Source organism: Brassica oleracea, chromosome C1, assembly GCF_000695525.1.
Source record: "Brassica oleracea var. oleracea cultivar TO1000 chromosome C1, BOL, whole genome shotgun sequence".
Classification (NCBI taxonomy): Eukaryota; Viridiplantae; Streptophyta; class Magnoliopsida; order Brassicales; family Brassicaceae; genus Brassica; species Brassica oleracea.
Window position 1 is genome coordinate 9,410,081 of NC_027748.1, and position 20,973 is coordinate 9,431,053.

At 40.5% G+C, this 20,973-nt stretch overlaps 3 protein-coding genes across 3 annotated transcripts in view; 1 reads left to right on the forward strand and 2 right to left on the reverse strand.

Moving 5' to 3' along the window:
• The first annotated feature begins 3,678 nt into the window (after nucleotides 1-3,678).
• LOC106330861 (fibroin heavy chain-like) lies at nucleotides 3,679-8,591 on the forward strand. The gene is made up of 3 exons (XM_013769265.1): nucleotides 3,679-4,642; nucleotides 4,707-4,760; nucleotides 5,010-8,591. The coding sequence occupies exons 1-3, from the start codon at nucleotides 3,679-3,681 to the stop codon at nucleotides 8,393-8,395; spliced, it is 4,404 nt and encodes a 1,467-aa protein (XP_013624719.1). The 3' UTR covers nucleotides 8,396-8,591.
• Nucleotides 8,592-10,500: 1,909 nt separating this feature from the next.
• On the reverse strand, nucleotides 10,501-13,967 carry LOC106328076 (probable WRKY transcription factor 31). Its single transcript, XM_013766438.1, has 6 exons — nucleotides 13,460-13,967; nucleotides 13,134-13,232; nucleotides 12,720-12,881; nucleotides 11,872-12,270; nucleotides 11,427-11,540; nucleotides 10,501-11,324 (listed from the first exon to the last, which is right to left on the reverse strand). The coding sequence occupies exons 1-6, from the start codon at nucleotides 13,691-13,693 to the stop codon at nucleotides 10,710-10,712; spliced, it is 1,623 nt and encodes a 540-aa protein (XP_013621892.1). The 5' UTR covers nucleotides 13,694-13,967; the 3' UTR covers nucleotides 10,501-10,709.
• Nucleotides 13,968-17,226: 3,259 nt separating this feature from the next.
• LOC106297447 (probable pectate lyase 16) overlaps nucleotides 17,227-20,973 on the reverse strand; it is a 7,312-nt gene continuing 3,565 nt past the window's right edge. Inside the window, exon 4 of the mRNA XM_013733686.1 lies at nucleotides 17,227-17,589. Within this exon, the coding sequence (XP_013589140.1) occupies nucleotides 17,368-17,589 (222 nt within the window). The 3' untranslated portion in view covers nucleotides 17,227-17,367. The remainder of the gene's footprint in view (nucleotides 17,590-20,973) is intronic.

Below are 20,973 nucleotides of genomic sequence, written 5' to 3' on the forward strand. Positions count from 1 at the left end.
TTACATCCACTTTACGACGAAACAGTTTTGTCGTTACGTTACGAGGAAATAACGATGACTTTAGTTTTTCACGTAAATTCGTCGTAAACTCGACACAAATTTACGAGGATTGTTTTTCCTCGTTAATTTTTGTCGTTAAGCATGTGTTTTCTTGTAGTGAAAAGTTGCCTGCTGGTGCGTCTGTATCATCTCGAAAATGCCATCCCATGCCACATCTTCCAGTCTTAGGATCCCAAGCCGCATCTGAGTAGAGGCTCCATGAGGTGGTACCTGAAATAGGAAAGATAGAAGGCCGTTGGATGTTAGGCAACCGCAGGGAAGGATCCACACACTGTGGCACTTTTTGGTGTTGTTTTGATTCTTGAGCTCCCTTCCAAGCTCTTGAATCTTGTAAAATTTTAAGTAATGTTTTCTCCACAGAGAAGTCTTTATCTTCAAACAATAGTCTATTCATATTCGTCCATAAGGTCCACAAGACCCACGGGAAGATAGGTACTTCTCCTAAGCCTGTTGGAGGCAGGTTGATGATCTTGCTACAGCTATCAAGTAGAGCCGTGACTGAGTTGGGCTTCTGAGTTAGCGAAGATGGTGAGTGTAAACAGGGGACTTGGTTCCAGACTCTTGAAACGTACGGGCAGTGTAGCAAGACGTGAATTTCCGTTTCATGAGCACCACACCGCTTACACTTCGCATTTGTGTCGATACCTCTGTTTTTGATAGCTGATCCTACTGCCAGGGCTCTTGCTGTAGCTTTCCAGAGCAGGTGTCTCAGTTTTGGGGAGGTATTTACCTGCCAAATGTGCTTTTTCCAGTCAAAGCTATCAGATGGTTCCGCTTTAGAGTTGAGTTTGGCCATTGCATATCCCGACTTTGTAGTATAAATCCCAGTCTTGTCTTTCAGCCATACCAACTCATCTTTCATATTACACTCGCTAGGGATGATCGCCTTGATGGTTTCCTCATACTGTGGTAGATGTTCTCTGATCGCTTGTAGGTTCCAGTTGGGTGAGTTTGGCTTTAGAAGGTCCACTACGTAGAGATTAACGTTTTGTTGCGTTGGAGGACCTATGGGAGCTGTCGGTCTGTCGAGGTGTAACCAAGGTTGAGACCAGACCTGTATATCTTTTCCATTCCCCACTATCCAGCCAAGACCCTTCTTGAGGACCTCTCTACCTACAAGGATACCTCGCCATCCATGCGAGGCGGAGGCAGGGGATAGGCAATCAAGGAAGTTTGAGTTGTGGCAGTATTTTTCCATAAGAGTTTGGGCAAGCAGCGAATGAGGTTCCTTAAGGATTCTCCACGCGAGTTTCGCAACCAGGGCATTGTTGAACTGCTCTATCTCTCTAAATCCTAATCCCCCAGCTCTTTTCGGCCGAGTTAACCTTGTCCATGATACCCAACATAGCTTCCGCGTCTCTGGTTTTGCGTCCAACCAGAACCGGGTCAGTACACTTTGAATCTGTTTGCAGATAGAGAGCGGCAACTTGAAGCATGACATTGTGTATGTTGGGAGAGCTGCAAGCACTGCCTGTAGTAGCACTTGTTTCCCAGCACTCGAGAGATATCGCGTAGACCAACTTATCGATCTCTGTCTGATCCGGTCAATGAGCTTGGCAAAGATGTCACGCTTCTTCCTTCCAAAATGCTCGGGGAGTCCTAAATATTTCCCAGTTCCTCCCTCCTGATGTATATTAAGTAGCTCCTTAACCCGAGATTTCACTTCGCTTGGCGTTTTTGCAGAGAAAGTTATGGCCGATTTGCCAACGTTGATGCACTGTCCTGAGGCTCCTTCATACAAGGAGAGTACACACTTCAAAGCTTCACAGCAGGCGACACTTGTTTTTGTGAAAAACATGGTGTCGTCCGCGAAAAATAAATGGTTGATGAGAGGGCAGTTTCTTGCCGCTTTGATCCCAGCCAAACTCCCATCCTGCATTGACCTATAGCACAGTCTAGAAAGGACCTCAGTACATATGATGAAGAGGTAGGGTGAGAGGAGATCTCCTTGTCTAATTCCACGCGATGGAGTCACTTTTCCTTGAGCCAAGTACATCTGTTTTTGATTTGCATTTACAACCAAATGAACTACAAACCAAATTTCCTCAACTCTTCGCTTTTTCAGTTAGAATCCTTCTTGTCTTGATCCAAACCAAATAAACAGACTATCCTCGAGGTATTTTTGACCCTTTCTCTTCACTGCTAGAACCTTCAGTCTGATCAATTTATCTGCACATTTTGATCAACACCATTTCATCCTTTGGTTGTTCATCATGCCTACGCGCATTTCGTTCCCTCCGTAGGCTATGTACTAACTCTTGGAAAGTGTATCTGATGATGTACAGCTTTCAAAATTTCAAAAACTAATATACATAAACTTGGAATCTTTATGCATAAATTTTTTTACTAAATTGTTTATAGATTCCTACCATATCAGCCGGTTTTGTTTATATGCATATCATCTTTTAAACGATTACTACAATTTATCTGATTTTTAATACACCTGTCTTTCTAAATGTTAAAATATGTCTGAGTTTCTGATTGATGATGATTTTCTAAGAGTTGGTTAAATAATATAAGTGTCGAATACTATCCATATACAAGTATGGGTTGGTTTATTTAACAACGTAACTAGTTATCTGACTAACACCTAAATTTTAATTTTATTGTACTATTTTTTAGTATCAACACATTTTAACAAATAGAGTCTTACCCTGTTTTTCTCTTTCTTTCTGAAACCCTGTGTAACTGCGTTTCAAAAAGTGTTTAAAAAAGAGAGTTGTACCCTGGTTTTTAAATGCATTATTGCTATCGCTTCTACATTCTAGTAAATCAAATACTGTGAAATAATATTATATTTTAATTAGAAAATAGCTGTGAAATAACTACAAATAATAACTGTGTAATAATAATTAGCCATCATATTTATTATGTAAAATTTGATTCATTGCATGATGATAAGTACTGATCGGTAGACTAAAATTATCAATAAAACAACGATTGAATCATCTTTTTGGAGGAGGTTAGAGTTTTCAACGATTTATCAGAAAACAGTGGCAAATCCAATACTGTGAAATTATATTATTAGAAGTTTTGATTAGTGATAACTCACCCAATCCAGGTTGACAATTTGTTAGTTTATTTATACAGTATATAACATTAGTTGATGACTAATTCAAAGGTATCATTAGCCGGAAAAATGCACCGTGTTTATTTCAATCATAAAAACAAAAGAGTATAGTTTAGAATGTTTATCAATATGGACGTATACAAGTAACAGCATAGCTATTTGGTAATTCTGAACAATATTAAACAATATAAACTCCTTCGAAAAGAAAAGAAACGCATGTTTTTGGTCTGTTTGTCTATGAACAGCTGACTTTTGACTTTGAAGGACTTTTTCATTGACTTAATTAGATCTCTTTTTCTCACTACTCAATATATGTTTTTGTTTTAAAATATTTCGCGCCTTATAGGTCACGTACCTTGGAACCTCAGCAAGTGTAAATGCATATGGACCAACACTGGTCTGACTATTGAACTGATATATTAAAAAACAAAATATAATAATCGATCTTCCACTCTGATTCGCACTATAAATATAGAGCAGAACCAAGCACAAATGGAACCAAACCAAAGTTGCTTTCTAGTTCTTTGAAAACCAACAAGAGTACTTCAATGGCTACTCACTCAAGATTTTTATACGTGCTTCTTCTTCTTTCATGCATTGTTTTTGCATTGATTGCGGAGAGTTCTGGAGATAATGTGGAGAATAAAAACGAGGATGATGGTTGTTCTTCGTGGAATTGGCGTGGATGCGGCAGTTTTTATAGACAACCTTCCAAAACATATGGTGCTGGATATGGTGGTGAAAGGTATGGCCATGGAGAAAGGTATGGAGCTGGTATGAATGGTTATGGTGGTGGCTATGGTGGTGGTGGTGGCGGCGGAGAAGGTGGTGGTGCCAATGGAGGATCAGGTCATGGAAGTGGATCCGGCGCGGGTGCTGGTGTTGGAGTTGGTGGAGCAGCAGGTGGAGGTGGTGGCGGCGGAGGTGGAGAAGGTGGTGGTTCCAATGGAGGATCAGGTCGTGGAAGTGGATCCGGCGTAGGTGCTGGTGTTGGTGGAGCAGCAGGTGGAGCAGGAGGAGGTGGAGGCGGCGGGGGTGGAGAAGGTGGTGGTTCCAATGGAGGATCAGGTCATGGAAGCGGATCTGGCGCGGGTGCTGGTGTCGGAGTTAGTAAAGCAGGGGGTGGAGCAGGAGGAGGTGGAGGAGGCGGGGGCGGAGAAGGCGGTGGTGCAAATGGAGGATCGGGTCATGGAAGCGGATCCGGAGCGGGTGCTGGTGTTGGAGTTGGTGGAGCAGGAGGAGGAGGAGGTGGAGGAGGCGGTGGCGGTGAAGGTGGTGGTGCCAATGGAGGATCAGGTCATGGAAGCGGATCCGGCGCTGGTGCTGGTGTCGGAGTTGGTGGAATATCGGGTGGAGCAGGAGGAGGTGGAGGAGGCGGGGGTGGAGAAGGTGTTGGTGCCAATGGAGGATCGGGTCATGGAAGCGGATCCGGTGCGGGTGCTGGTGGCGGAGTTGGTGGAGCAGGAGGAGGTGGAGGGGGTGGGGGCGGAGAAGGTGGTGGTACCAATGGAGGTTCTGGTCATGGAAGCGGATCCGGTGCTGGTGCTGGTGTTGGAGTTGGTGGTGGTTGGAGCAGGAGGTGGAGGTGGTGGTGGAGGGGGTGGAGGAGGTGGTGGCGGAGAAGGTGGTGGTGCCAATGGAGGTTCTGGTCACGGAAGTGGATCCGGTGCTGGTACTGGTGTTGGAGCAGGAGGTGGAGGTGGTGGTGGAGGGGGTGGAGTTGGAGCAGGAGGTGGAGGTGGTGGTGCCAATGGAGGTTCTGGTCACGGAAGCGGATCCGGTGCTGGTACTGGTGTTGGAGCAGGAGGTGGAGGTGGTGGTGCCAATGGAGGTTCTGGTCACGGAAGCGGATCCGGTGCTGGTACTGGTGTTGGAGAAGGAGGTGGAGGTGGTGGTGGAGGGGGTGGAGGAGGTGGTGGCGGAGAAGGTGGTGGTGCCAATGGAGGATCTGGTCACGGAAGTGGATCCGGTGCTGGTACTGGTGTTGGAGCAGGAGGTGGAGGTGGTGGTGGAGGGGGTGGAGGAGGTGGTGGCGGAGAAGGTGGTGGTGCCAATGGAGGTTCTGGTCACGGAAGTGGATCCGGTGCTGGTACTGGTGTTGGAGCAGGAGGTGGAGGTGGTGGTGGAGGGGGTGGAGGAGGTGGTGGCGGAGAAGGTGGTGGTGCCAATGGAGGTTCTGGTCACGGAAGTGGATCCGGTGCTGGTACTGGTGTTGGAGCAGGAGGTGGAGGTGGTGGTGGAGGGGGTGGAGGAGGTGGTGGCGGAGAAGGTGGTGGTGCCAATGGAGGTTCTGGTCACGGAAGTGGATCCGGTGCTGGTACTGGTGTTGGAGCAGGAGGTGGAGGTGGTGGTGGAGGGGGTGGAGGAGGTGGTGGCGGAGAAGGTGGTGGTGCCAATGGAGGTTCTGGTCACGGAAGTGGATCCGGTGCTGGTACTGGTGTTGGAGCAGGAGGTGGAGGTGGTGGTGGAGGGGGTGGAGGAGGTGGTGGCGGAGAAGGTGGTGGTGCCAATGGAGGTTCTGGTCACGGAAGTGGATCCGGTGCTGGTACTGGTGTTGGAGCAGGAGGTGGAGGTGGTGGTGGAGGGGGTGGAGGAGGTGGTGGCGGAGAAGGTGGTGGTGCCAATGGAGGTTCTGGTCACGGAAGTGGATCCGGTGCTGGTACTGGTGTTGGAGCAGGAGGTGGAGGTGGTGGTGGAGGGGGTGGAGGAGGTGGTGGCGGAGAAGGTGGTGGTGCCAATGGAGGTTCTGGTCACGGAAGTGGATCCGGTGCTGGTACTGGTGTTGGAGCAGGAGGTGGAGGTGGTGGTGGAGGGGGTGGAGGAGGTGGTGGCGGAGAAGGTGGTGGTGCCAATGGAGGTTCTGGTCACGGAAGTGGATCCGGTGCTGGTACTGGTGTTGGAGCAGGAGGTGGAGGTGGTGGTGGAGGGGGTGGAGGAGGTGGTGGCGGAGAAGGTGGTGGTGCCAATGGAGGTTCTGGTCACGGAAGTGGATCCGGTGCTGGTACTGGTGTTGGAGCAGGAGGTGGAGGTGGTGGTGGAGGGGGTGGAGGAGGTGGTGGCGGAGAAGGTGGTGGTGCCAATGGAGGTTCTGGTCACGGAAGTGGATCCGGTGCTGGTACTGGTGTTGGAGCAGGAGGTGGAGGTGGTGGTGGAGGGGGTGGAGGAGGTGGTGGCGGAGAAGGTGGTGGTGCCAATGGAGGTTCTGGTCACGGAAGTGGATCCGGTGCTGGTACTGGTGTTGGAGCAGGAGGTGGAGGTGGTGGTGGAGGGGGTGGAGGAGGTGGTGGCGGAGAAGGTGGTGGTGCCAATGGAGGTTCTGGTCACGGAAGTGGATCCGGTGCTGGTACTGGTGTTGGAGCAGGAGGTGGAGGTGGTGGTGGAGGGGGTGGAGGAGGTGGTGGCGGAGAAGGTGGTGGTGCCAATGGAGGTTCTGGTCACGGAAGTGGATCCGGTGCTGGTACTGGTGTTGGAGCAGGAGGTGGAGGTGGTGGTGGAGGGGGTGGAGGAGGTGGTGGCGGAGAAGGTGGTGGTGCCAATGGAGGTTCTGGTCACGGAAGTGGATCCGGTGCTGGTACTGGTGTTGGAGCAGGAGGTGGAGGTGGTGGTGGAGGGGGTGGAGGAGGTGGTGGCGGAGAAGGTGGTGGTGCCAATGGAGGTTCTGGTCACGGAAGTGGATCCGGTGCTGGTACTGGTGTTGGAGCAGGAGGTGGAGGTGGTGGTGGAGGGGGTGGAGGAGGTGGTGGCGGAGAAGGTGGTGGTGCCAATGGAGGTTCTGGTCACGGAAGTGGATCCGGTGCTGGTACTGGTGTTGGAGCAGGAGGTGGAGGTGGTGGTGGAGGGGGTGGAGGAGGTGGTGGCGGAGAAGGTGGTGGTGCCAATGGAGGTTCTGGTCACGGAAGTGGATCCGGTGCTGGTACTGGTGTTGGAGCAGGAGGTGGAGGTGGTGGTGGAGGGGGTGGAGGAGGTGGTGGCGGAGAAGGTGGTGGTGCCAATGGAGGTTCTGGTCACGGAAGTGGATCCGGTGCTGGTACTGGTGTTGGAGCAGGAGGTGGAGGTGGTGGTGGAGGGGGTGGAGGAGGTGGTGGCGGAGAAGGTGGTGGTGCCAATGGAGGTTCTGGTCACGGAAGTGGATCCGGTGCTGGTACTGGTGTTGGAGCAGGAGGTGGAGGTGGTGGTGGAGGGGGTGGAGGAGGTGGTGGCGGAGAAGGTGGTGGTGCCAATGGAGGTTCTGGTCACGGAAGTGGATCCGGTGCTGGTACTGGTGTTGGAGCAGGAGGTGGAGGTGGTGGTGGAGGGGGTGGAGGAGGTGGTGGCGGAGAAGGTGGTGGTGCCAATGGAGGTTCTGGTCACGGAAGTGGATCCGGTGCTGGTACTGGTGTTGGAGCAGGAGGTGGAGGTGGTGGTGGAGGGGGTGGAGGAGGTGGTGGCGGAGAAGGTGGTGGTGCCAATGGAGGTTCTGGTCACGGAAGTGGATCCGGTGCTGGTACTGGTGTTGGAGAAGGAGGTGGAGGTGGTGGTGGAGGGGGTGGAGGAGGTGGTGGCGGAGAAGGTGGTGGTGCCAATGGAGGATCCGGTCATGGAAGTGGATCAGGGGCTGGTGCTGGTGTTGGAGTTGGAGTTGGAGGAGCAGGAGGAGGTGGAGGTGGTGGTGGCGGAGAAGGTGGTGGTGCCAATGGAGGATCCGGTCATGGAAGTGGATCAGGGGCTGGTGCTGGTGTTGGAGTTGGAGGAGCAGGAGGAGGTGGAGGTGGTGGTGGCGGAGAAGGTGGTGGTGCCAATGGAGGATCCGGTCATGGAAGTGGATCAGGGGCTGGTGCTGGTGTTGGAGTTGGAGGAGCAGGAGGAGGTGGAGGTGGTGGTGGCGGAGAAGGTGGTGGTGCCAATGGAGGTTCTGGTCACGGAAGCGGATCCGGTGCTGGTACTGGTGTTGGAGCAGGAGGTGGAGCAGGTGGAGGTGGTGGTGGAGGAGGTGCTGGTTCCGGCAATGGATATGGTTACGGTAGTGGTTATGGTGCTGGTTTTGGGATGGGTAAAGGTAGTGGTAGTGGAGGAGGTGGCGGTGGTGGTGGTGGAGGTAGCGGTGGAGGAAGTGGAAGTGGAAGAGGAGAGGGATATGGGACGGGAGAAGGAACCGGTACAAGCAATGGAGGAGGAGTAGGAGTAGGTTTTGGAATGGGCATTGGCTTTGGTATTGGCATTGGAGGAGGAAATGGCGGTGGTGCCACTTATCAAACCAATATCAATGGAGATAAAAATTCTCCTTAAGGAATATGGAGGCGATAGATATCTATCTCACTTTCAGTTCCATTTGATAAGGATTTTCGTTTTAATTTTTGATTTTTAGTTATTTTATGTACTAATCTCATCGATAAAATCATGTACGATGAATTCATTTTCCAACATAATAAAATTACAGGACTTTGTTTTTACTAGGTAAAACGTACGTACGCCATGCAGTATGTTGTAGCCCCACATATACATTAAAATAAATTCATGTATACTGATGCGTTTTTTTTCCCTTTTTTTTATAACAATTGTCTATTGAGTACCCAAGTAGTAATATATCATAACCTTAATATATTAGGAACATTCTTTTTTAATATATTAGGAACATAATTTATATATTTTGGAAATATCGATTACTTATATTGTAGATGTTTTTTTTTATATTGTAGATGTTTATTATTGTAGTTATCAATATATATTATTTTTTTAACTGTGCCCTACGAATCATCGTAGACTCGATCATCTAAAGTTATCAAAATGTTATGTGTGTTGTGGATGGCATTTTTTTGTCCCTAGTAATGGCTGAACGACTGGAAAGACTCATTGACCCCAATTTTAATTACTTGAGTCATACGGATCTCCATAGTAATGCCTTTCAATTTTGCCTCATCATAGTTTCCAAGTAAATATTGTTTAAACACGTTGTTTAAGAGCGCTCTACTGGAACAAAACAATGTTAAGCAAAATAAAACCAAACATATAAATAATATACAGTAGACAATTGGCATCTAATTCTATCAAGGCTATATATACATTACTTAAGATACTACATCCTAGGGATTTTCAATTGCTAAATCATAGCAAGTGAGTACAGTTTTGAGCTTCTTGTATATCTAAATGATCTCACCTGCTATCAATGATTCAATCTTATTTGTTGAGTTCACACTCTCCACAATTCTCAAGCTTTTGTGCTTGATTACAAAACTCTTACAATTCTGGTAGTTCCACAGATATCATCTCTCACTTCGAAACAAAAATATTCAACCACATTAATTCTTACAGAGATACTATCGTTGTAATATTTAGCCAAACAACATAAACCAAACTTTCTTTAGTGCTAGCCAGTTCGTTCGTACTTCGTGGAACCAATGTTTAGTTAATGAATAGCAAGATCAAAGTATGTGAGTTAAACGTTTAGAACAAAAGTGCATATACCTTTATATAGACAATCTTTAGTAGTAAAAGCAAGATCATCTAGTTTGAGATCGAATGAAGTAAGAATTATGGATCAGAGTAAGTTTAAACGTTTAGGACAAAGTGCATATACCTTTATAATAGTCAATCTTTACTAGTAAACAAAGATCATCTAGTTTAAGAACGAAGGAGGTAAAAAGAAAATTATGTTGTCCCTTCAAACTTTTGAAGCCAGATGATCAAATACTATATATTAATTGTCAAATTTGGGAGTCCAAAACTTTTTTTTCTAACCCAAAATTTTGATTTCCTCCAATATAAAGTCACTTTGTACAATAAGTATCAATAATGATATTTTGGGAAATTTGGGGGACATGTATGCTCATGAGTTGTTCTCTATCCCATAATTTTGTAAAAATCCACTGATTGGAGGACACAAAACCATGGCTTTCTAATTTAGACGAATCACCAGAATTGATTCCTCCTGAAATTATCTTCCTCTTTTAACAAAAGGTAATTCTAAATATTACAAATATGATTTTATAAGGTTTACGAAAGTAGTCATGTAAACTTATTTTTATGATTAACATTGGGGTATCCTGAACTTACAGAAGAGCTCAGACTAATCCAACGGACTTTCTCTTCGAATATTTAAATGAGATCCAAAATATGGCTTATATCCTGCGGGACCATAAGGTGAAAGTGTAGTAAAATGCAACCGAAGTCGGGTTGCTACCGCCTGCTACTTGACCACCACCTTGTGGTTGGTTATGTAAACTTTAGATGAAATAATATTGCAGCAAGCTATACGGTTCACAAAAACTCGAAAGAGCAGCAAGCTATACAAGCTAATAAATAATGTATGAGAATAATATAATGCATGAGAATAATCTCCAAGTAGGCACCAAGTTGTTCTTCTGTGCGTTAGTGAGAGCGTAAACTCGTCCAAATTTAAAGAAATTTTATTTTTAACTGAAATTCAAGTACCCACAAAAACGTTGATCTTACACGAAGAACAAGAGGAAAAACATGTTCTCAAAGACCCTTCTTGTTTACGAACAAAAGCAAAACCAAGGATACGAATAATTACACATCCAAAACTCAAAAAACAAAGTACCAATAAAATAAAATCGAGCATCAAAACAAAGACTCTTACTGCCTATATATTGTCACCGTTGCTAGTAGCCAGATTGGTATTATTGCCGTTATTATTCTGATGACTGGAGCCGTTAATAATGGACGTAATTGCTGCCGCTAAAGCCGCAGCAAAGTTTGGATCGGACGCAATCGCTGCACTGGCGGCACTAACGCTCTCGGCCATCGAAGAAGTTGCAGCCATCTGCAGCGGCTGAGCGGGTAACTGTAAACCAGAAAATTTGGATTGTTGTTGGTTATAATACAAACCTTGACCAACCACTTGAGGCAACACCGCCGGGTTGAAACCGGGTCTTTGAGCGAACTGCATCAACGGGTTATTAGTGGTCATGTTCGGGTTGTTACCGTTGGGTGAATTGGTGAGGTCCAGTGTGATGGTTGGGAACGGCGCGGAGGCTGAGATTGTGGCCATGCTTGAGGAGCAAGGCAAGATGGCTCGAGCTAGGAGGTTTGTTGGGTTCATTAAATTGTCTTGGCTAGACACTGAGCCTGAGAGGAGCATGCTTGCGGCTGCGGTGGTTGTTGAGGCCATGGCCATTGCGGCTGGTGGAAGCGGATGGTTGTGGTTTCCTTCGTAAGTGGTTATGAGAATAGATCTGTCTTCTGCGCAACGTTGCACCTGTTTAAACATCATTGGTTAAGGTTTTCTCTGTTTCAAGCGCAGCTTATATATATATATGTTTATGTTTATTGGCGACTGTAGATGTAGGAGCAAACGTACTTGCTTACGAACAGGACATCCACCAGCCATCGTGCAGCGATAATAAGCTCGCGGACAAGGGTTTCCTTTAGCCATTTTTTGTCCGTACTTTCTCCATTGACATCCATCGGTTATCTGTTATATCAGCATTATTACAAGCTTTTATAAAAATAACCTTATATAGCTATTTATAATGTCCTCTCCGTTTCTAAAATATATATGTTTTGTATTTTCACATATATTTAAAAAACATATTATTTTTTGGTAACTGAAAAACATATTAAATTTTGATTATAAATATAATATGTTGTGCTTAAACTCTTTTCACACTCTTAATTCGATAGAAGTTCAATAAATATAACTTTTTGAAACTTATATTATTACCTTAAAAATTGCATTAAAATATAAAAATGTTATCTTTTCAGATATTTTTAAAAATCATTGAGGGAGTATGAGTTAGCGTTACCATAGTTGCTTCAGACCGGGCGCGAACTGAGACACGGGCTTTTCGCATGGTGGCTTCCGCAGCGGACTGATCAATAAGGTTTCTGTTTCCGTTGTTGTTGTTGTTGTTGTTGCTTCCGGAAGGTGGATTGTGTTTGGAGACTTTGTTAGGGTTTCCCCAGGCGTTAGACTCGGATTCCGGGCTTTCTTCTCTCCCAAGTAACCTCTTTCCGGTCTCTCGGGGATTTGAATTCTCCAGAAGCAAAGGAGGAGATCCTGAGCGCAGCATTGTTCTCTCTTCAGATGACACTTCAGCATCCTGCTCGACCGCGCCAGAAGACGGCCCGAGGTCCATGAACTGCCTTGGCACCATGGTTTGCACTTCTTGCCGTTTACTTCCTTCTGCGTTACCTTCCGTAGCCTATATATATGTTAAAGAAATCTCATAACTTTAATTTCTTGCGTTTTTATAACTAAAAATTAGCTGAGGAATTATACTTTCAAGAAGATGAATAAATACGTAGAACATGAATTTTGTGCTTGTGTTATAATTATAGAAATGACAATTGTAGAGTCGTTTTTAGTATTTAAGCCCCATGTGCCGACGTTATGTACAATTAAAGTTTATCCTCAAATGTATATCCGTCATAACGACAAAATGTAAACGAGTTGGTGCGATTGAAACTTACATAAACGACAAACGATTGACCAACCATACAAACATGTCGGTTATCCACATGGTTTACTTGTTAGTTGTTATTGACATGATTTAATGAAAAACTAGACTCCTCAAATATATATTAGAGATTTGTACAGATTGAGATCAATCACGTAAAACTCCAAAAGCTTAAAAGGGAGATGTAAAATTACCAACAGATGATCTTGGGAGGAGTTGCGTTGTTCTTGTTGCCTCATGACGGCAACAAGTTGCATCTGTAAGGAATTGAAGTTGTTGGTCGCTTGGCTCAACATTTCCCTTAGCCTTTGGTTTTCTATTTTCATCTTCTTCAGCTCCTCTTGCAATTGTGCGTTCTTCGTTTCATTTATTGCAACACAAAATATATTAAAACCTTTTCCTCAAAAAAAAAAAAAATTCGTCATCGAAAAATGTAAATTTTAGAGAAAAAGCTAGTAAAATACTAGTTTATATTTACTTTTACTTTTATTGCTGTCTACGAAATCACATTAAATGCTGAAGAAGATATGATTGATTTTGTTTGTGGAACTAATTATTAGGAAACGAAAATGAAAATATATGATCAACTTTTTATGATTAATATGTACCTCAAACTTTGCACGTTTATCTTCCATATCCATTGACAGTCCATCATCCACTGTTGATCCATCGCTTCCCGTATTCGCCGTCAGAAGATTCAGCCCGATCTGTAGTTAATATATCCACACCATCTTAACTCATAAAACATATTCAACTCATCTGCCTATGTTAATAACAACTCAACTCTGAGAAAAAATAATTGTTTCTAGACTAGTGTTATGAGCATTCTCATCTCAGCAAGCCAAGAAACAAAATTTCAACAAAAATATAAGGAAAAAAATAAACCTTTTAATATAGATAACCAAAAGCAAAGAGAATAATCAATTACACTTACATTTACATCTCTAGAACGATCGTTGTCTTCAACTCGTGAACTCTCCATTTTGACGTGAACCTTACTGGCTTCGTCGTCTTCGTCGTCGTTGATGTTCTCACGTGAAACCCTATCTCTCTTATCAGAGAAGAAGTCAACCTCACCAACCACTACACGACGCTCGTCCAACGGTGTGATCTGATCGTGACGGGTTTCGTCACGTGAACCTCCTAGACTCACCGGAAACCGGAACATCTAAGTCTATATAATACTTATAATATGGTTTACTTTGTTCTTGATCGGATTCTCCGAAACGCTAGGAACAAAAAGAAATAAGTACTTGTGGGTAATCAATCCAGTTTGTTGGATCCGTATAGTATTGTTGTACCCTTTTGGTGTTTCTCCATATATAGGAAGATCAAGAAGATAAAAGAGCAAAGAAAGATATATTAGAGAGAGAAAGATAGTTTGGTATGTGGCTATGATTGATGAGAGAGTCTCTTACCGGTCCAGATGCTTCGCCTACAAAAAGGGTTTTGACGTCGACTGAGAGATATATATCTTATTATTTCTGTTTTAGTTATATATAGATTATATGAATGTATCTATGTTTGTGTACTTGTGTATATTGAGTTTTGTTTAATATATTATTATATTCTTTATAGAAATTTCTTGGAGATTTCTAGTTTAGCTAAAAAGCGTCAGGGTGTGCGTCATTTGTCTGCCACCTGACACTTAAAGAGAGACGTGAGTCCTATACATCAACCAGACAAGAAATGTCCAACTAAATAGACCTCACACTTAACACGTTTACTTATTCTTTTGTCATTTTTTTCTGATCTGAGAAATGGTGTGGACTACGTGTTGTTTCAATTATGATTATTAGCTGTACAAAAGCTTGGCTCCATTCTGTATATTTCAACACCATGCTGTTTGTTTGAAATTATACACTAGTTTTGGCTATATTAGTACGGTATTCTCAGACGTGTTCGATCCGTGGTTTAGACGAATCAAATCAACTATTTTAAGATATCTCGATAATGTCAAACTTGTGTTTTAAAAATGATCTATTTTAGATTTTCAGAACTCAATATGATTTTTTTTTTTATTTTAAAAAAAATCTTATTGAACATGTCAATATACCCAAAGATATTGAATGCGGCGAAAAGCAGGTGATTTGTATGAACAGCTATTTTTTATCAAATTAAAAATCAGTTGTGATTTAAATTTTTGTTTATTCTGTCCTCATTTCAGAAAATCTTTTTGACTATTTCAGATAATCAAAATATTAGAGCAAATGATAGAAGAAGAAGAAAAAAAACACCGCTGGCAAATAAATCGGCATTTTTCACGTGATTGGAATTTTTTTTTGGCAGACTAATATTCTTGCAACATTTTATTCTCCCGCCAAATTGTTAGATACAGTTTGTAGTTTAATTTTGTTGCGATTCGAATGATTCGCACAGTACACTTTTTCCTGCGTATTTTAGAATTTTTCGGATTTATAATTAGTAAATTTTAGCATTAGACCTAAATCGAACTTCTGATAGGTCCAAATGCAAGTTGGGTCGAATCTAAAAGTAGTTTTATGTAGAGTTTAGAAATATAATTCATCCTTTCATATATCTTTCCGGCCAGAAAATGAACATTTTAAAGGACTTTTTGCCATAAGTTTTTAAGACGCATTTTTGTAATAAATACTAAAATATGGTCAAATTAACCAAAAAAAAAGTTTGACGAGATTGGGTCGGCTCGACCGGCTTTCCGAATGGGTCCCACGTAGTAGTCCGAGAGTTAACTTACGTTGTTGCTGGTTCATGTGTTGACAAATATTACCGTGGGACCCGCTCACTTCCTTTGACTTTGTTTTGTTTGTATCGAGTTCTCTCTATTTCAACTCTTTGGAATTCTGTTTAACAGAAAGAGAACATACGAAGGTCTAAACATACGAGTAAACATATATACATGTACTACATATACATAGACTAATGACTACTTTAAAAAAAAGATAACGTACATTTAAGACAGATACAGTGTATTCTTCTCTGATCTCTTTGATCTTCAGACTATCTACCTATCCAGCTCGTGGTTAATAAACTAGATCTAGTGAGTCACATGAGCCATGAGGCATTTTTTATCGCAACTGATATAAAATCGAAACATAACTATTAGTTATCACTTATTAAAATTTTAGGAAAATAAATCTATCCAACATAGATTATGATTTATCTTTAAAATAAGTTCTAGAATTAAGCCTAAACAAAGGAAAAGTCAAGACAAATAAAATCGAGCAAGAAAACATGCAAACCGCAAGAAATAAAGAAAATAAATAAAGTAAACAATCAAACACTAAGCAACTTAAGCAGTTGTTTCAATCAATGTGCGTGTAGCTTAGTTCTTAGTTTTCATCTTTCAAATAGTTTCAATGTGTACAGCTTTCTATAGTCAAATGAATAATTACAAAGTTAATTACTAACACTGACTTTTAAAAAAAAAATGTTCATACGACCTCTAGCCATATCTTGCCGACATCCGATGTTCTAAGTCTTCTTTTGCTGCTATACAATAGTTAATTGCATCATTGTATGTATAGCTATCTTACAATAATGTCGTACCAATTTCTTTTGATGTTAATTTTGAAAGTTTATATTGAACAAAAACAATCCATTCAGTCAATGCTAATATATGTAAGAAACTATCTGGTTGTACAAACACGTGGAAAATTAGATGGAAACCTAAAAGGCGGTTGGAATGAGCTTGCGTTTAGATAAAGTTAACGATTTTAAAAGTCTTCAGTTTTTGTTTGTGAAGTCAATAGTCAATACCTAATGGATCATCACAAAAGTCCGCCTATCAATATCAGAACTATATATATAAGGGACTATAATAACAAGCAAATGTAATACCCCATATACAACCTAACAAGCTTTTCAAAGACATTCTAGTGAATTTATTTCCGGACATTCAAAGTAATTAAGATCCGATTCTTCGCGATGAAATAGGATTCGTCTGGATTTTAATTTGTTCTGGGCAATAGGTCTCGATTTGATGGAATTTCGCGGACCGGTCCCATGGCTTTCTGCTCATCTGACAAAATTTGGTTATAAATCTGTTTTCTTGGTTTATTTTATTTGATCCGCCGATCCTTGTTTTGCTTTCGATTTTTGGGGTCTGCTGCCGAACCTCTGGTATTACCCAAAGAGGGAGTAATTAGAAAAGTGTATTTTGATTTTTTAAATATTATTTTTTTTTAGATAAAAAAAATATATTAACCAATCGTGGATCGGTACATGTCGTGGGAACCGCAAATAGTGTAAGGATTCTCTAAGAAGGAGTACTTATTTAAGAATTTTAAAAATTGAATCTTTAACTTTTGGTGGAGTTCACTGATTATTTAATTATTTTTTTAAGGACTCCCACTTAAAGACTCATATTGCAGATGCTTATATTACAATTTTTAGTATAAAGAAAAGGAGAAATAATGATATAAACCAGGCTGACCAATTAATACTAATGTTGGTTGTTTCAAAACTAAATAACGTTGCCAAACTAACAAGACTCTAATATAAGACCAAAAAAAAAAAAACTAACAAGACTTTAATATAAGAAAAACTAAATAACGTTACCAATTATAAATGTAATCTTGGCTATAAGAAAAACTTTCCAATTATAAATGTATACACACAAATATCAATCAAAATATGCATTTGGTGCAACAAACTCTTAATGTATCTCATCGTTCATAACCACATATGATGTAGCAAAAGCGCGCAGCAGACCGAAACATATTAAACGGTATATAAACTAAGATAATAACGGGATATACCAAAAATAAGATACATCGAAAAGAGTATGTATACACACACATGTGACATTTTCCATACACACATGTGACATTTTCCATTGCATTTACGCTTAGCTCTTCAATACTAATAACATGGGCGGTTGCGGTAGCAGTTAAGAGGGCCAGCGTCTGCGGTTAGAGAAGGAACCAAGTTCCCTGGAGCGACTGGGAATCGCTGAGCAGAACTATATGGAAGCGCAACGCTGCCGTAACCAGAAGGAACGAAGTAAGCGCCGTTCTTGAAAACGTCTTTTGAAGTTCTCCATCTCCAATTGTTCCACCCTCCTTTAACTTCTCTCTTTGTCACCTGTTTATTAAATTGATTTAGGCTTAGCATTCTATTTCCATGCATTTACCATAGGTATAGTTATAATACTCCTCCGTTCGTATACGAATGATACGATGTTTTAGAAAGATTGATGTTTTAGAATATAGGTAATGTACTTGTCTTTAAAATTAAAACATTAAATAAACTGTAAGAATATTAGTGGTGAAACTTTGGTGAATCCAAAAAGTGATAAACAAAATAATTTATTTATTATAGTCAAAACATTAAACATTTGTATCCATATGGAGTATGTGTTTATCTTGATGATCATTATACTTAACTCAAACAGGACGTCTAGAAATAAATCAGCCGTGTAAACGTCCAATGGTAAGCTGCCGTCACTTAAAAAACAGCGGAAAATTTTGGGTGGTCCAATAGTCATGGTAAACTAATTATTGTTTTTTCTTTTTATAAAATGTCATTTTAAAATTTTTGTTTGACAAAAATGTTATTTTACATTTTTAATGCAAATTTATAAATAATATTTCAATTTTAACTTTATTATCTTAATATATTAGTTGGAAAGCTTTTTAAATATATTAATGATGGACAAAAACTTTTCAAAAAGCGTTTTAAATTTATGCGAAAATTGTCAAAATGATATGTTCGTGAACCAATGGAGTAATACTAACGAAATTTTATATATACAGTAATATACATAAATTAATAACATTGAGACTATGATAATTTATTAATTTATAGAGTTGTTAATTTATAAAAAGTTTTTTTTTTGAATTTTTGAATATTTTTTATAAAATAAGAAATAGTTGATTTTCTAAATTTTAGAAATTCAACTTTTATATTGTTTTATTAAATTATCTAGTGTATATGTATTCTTTAAAGTTTAAATTTGGTTTTAGATATAATTTTATTAAATATTATCAAAATATATTGAAGGGTTTAGAAAATAGAGATAATTTTATTATCAATATAAAACAAAAAATACGAGGTTTTAGTTAGGGGTGTCAAAATGAGCTATAGCTCATGATATGGCTCAGCTCAGCTCGTTTTTTCATGAGCAAGATCTCTATATTTTATCGAGCTTAAATTAAATCACGAGTTATATGAACGATCTTTAATGAACATGAGCTGACTCATGAGCTTGTTCATTTTATACTTACAATAATATATAATATATTTTATATATATTATATTTGGATAATTTCTATTTTATGTAAAAAAGAGATAATTTCTATATTTATCATATTTATCTTCTAAAATTAAAATGTAAAACATACATATAATACATCGAAGATGAATTGGCTCAAGACTCTCACGAAGAATAGAGATTTGGATCATTGGTTTTGCTTTAATTTAATTTATATTAGGTGTTTTTTTTTGTCATGTATTGGTTTTTATTTAGCATTTAATATTTATGTTTTGAATGTTTTAATATTAAATTTTGAACAATATTATAGAAGTTATTCTATCACTATCACTATTTTATTTTATAATTATTATTATTGTTTAGATAACGAGTTAGCTCATTTAACTCATGATCTAGATGATATGAGTTCGTGTTTACATATTGAAGCTCATATAATAAATGAGCTGAGTTGAGCTAGTTCATGAAAAAGCCGAGCTCACTATGAGCTGAGCGGAGTTGAGCGAGTTATCTCATTTTGACACCCCTAATTTTAGTTGTACTTATATAAAATGTATATATATTATTAATTTATGATTTTAATGGGACTACAAATTTATATAGGATTCTCTGAGAAGATAATATTTTATTATCTTACTGATTTATGTCATATTTTGAATTGACTCAACTCGGAACCAAAAATAATTATTATTTTTTCGTATTTATTAATTTATCGAGTATTAATTTATAGAGTTTCTACTCCCACTGATAAGTGTTCCAAACGTTCAACTAATGTCTAGTATATGAAGTACATAAATTCAATCGGTCCAACACAGCCTAATTCAGATTAATTAGAGTAATCTTACTTGTGTTGTGTTTTTTATAATTTTTCAATAGTACCCTATAAGAGAACAAACATGGAAATACAAATACAATGAGGATTCATTGATGCTAGTCCCCAACTACAAAAAAAAACTTATACGTACCGGTATCCACAAAAAACTTCCGGTATCTAAAAATAGCATTTAGTGTCAGATTTAGTTCCTGATTGTTGGTTTTTTCCTTCATTAGCCCAAACCCAAAAAATCATGATCCATATTAAGAGCGCAAAAGAAGAACACAAGGAGAAAGAATTAAGGAGAAGGAGAGAGAAAAAAGTATATTGAATAGAATAATTAATGTTAGATATTTTGAAATAAAATAATAATTTAGAGAAATCTAGAACATGTTAGAGTATGCTCCTTCACTTGTATAAATAGGGGTGCTTAGCACCATTTGTATCATCCAAGAATCAAGCAAAGCAATTGAGAGAAAACATTCAAGAAAAATTTCTAAGAAAGTTTCTAAAAGAATCTCCAAACACAAGCCTTAGTAGAAAATCACTTTCCTAAATACAAAAGCTATCACAAATATAAACCGTTTACATTTCATCTTAACCTCTCAAAGAAAATATTATCCGCTACCTTTCCCAACAGCTGGTATCAGAGCAAGGTTACCATTATCTTTGAAGAAGTGAAGATGGAGGCCACCGTTACCTTTGAAGGTGACATGTTCAAGCTCACGACGGACAACTTCTCTTATTGGAAACCGATGATGGAAGATCACCTTTATTGTAAGGATTTGCATGAGTCCATCATCATGAAGGATAAGACGGAAGGAAAGGATGATAAAGCATGGGAGATTCTTAATAGAAAGGCGGTTGCTGTAATACGTAAGTATGTCGACCGATCTCTCTTTGAACATGTCTCTGAAGAAGTTCGCAGGAAGGAGTGAGGTTCGAGTTCTTATTCAGAAGCTAACATTGTTGATAGACGAGGTAGAGAAGAGACTCGTGGTCACAACAGAAGCATAGGACGAGACCAATCTCGAGGAAGATCTAAGTCACGTCCAAGAGTCACCTGTTATTACTGTGGCAAGCCGGGTCACATGAAGTCGGAATGTCAGTTTTTCAAGAAAGACAAACAAGCCGGTAATATCAAACCAGACCGGCTCAATCCTACGAAGAAGCATGAAGACAAGACTACCACCATTGTGAAAGACCAGAGCGGAGAGCTATATCTCGTTGGAGAATGTAATCTTAGCTCTGATGATAGCTCATGGATAGTTGATTCTGGTGCGTCTTTTCATGTCACCCCTCATGGAAGCTTCTTCACAACCTACCAAAATGGTGACTTTGGTAATGTTCAAATGGGAAATCAAGGAAGAATCAAGATTGTTGGAAAAGGGGATGTTATTCTTACATCAAACACTGGATGTAAGATAGTTCTCAAGGATGTGAG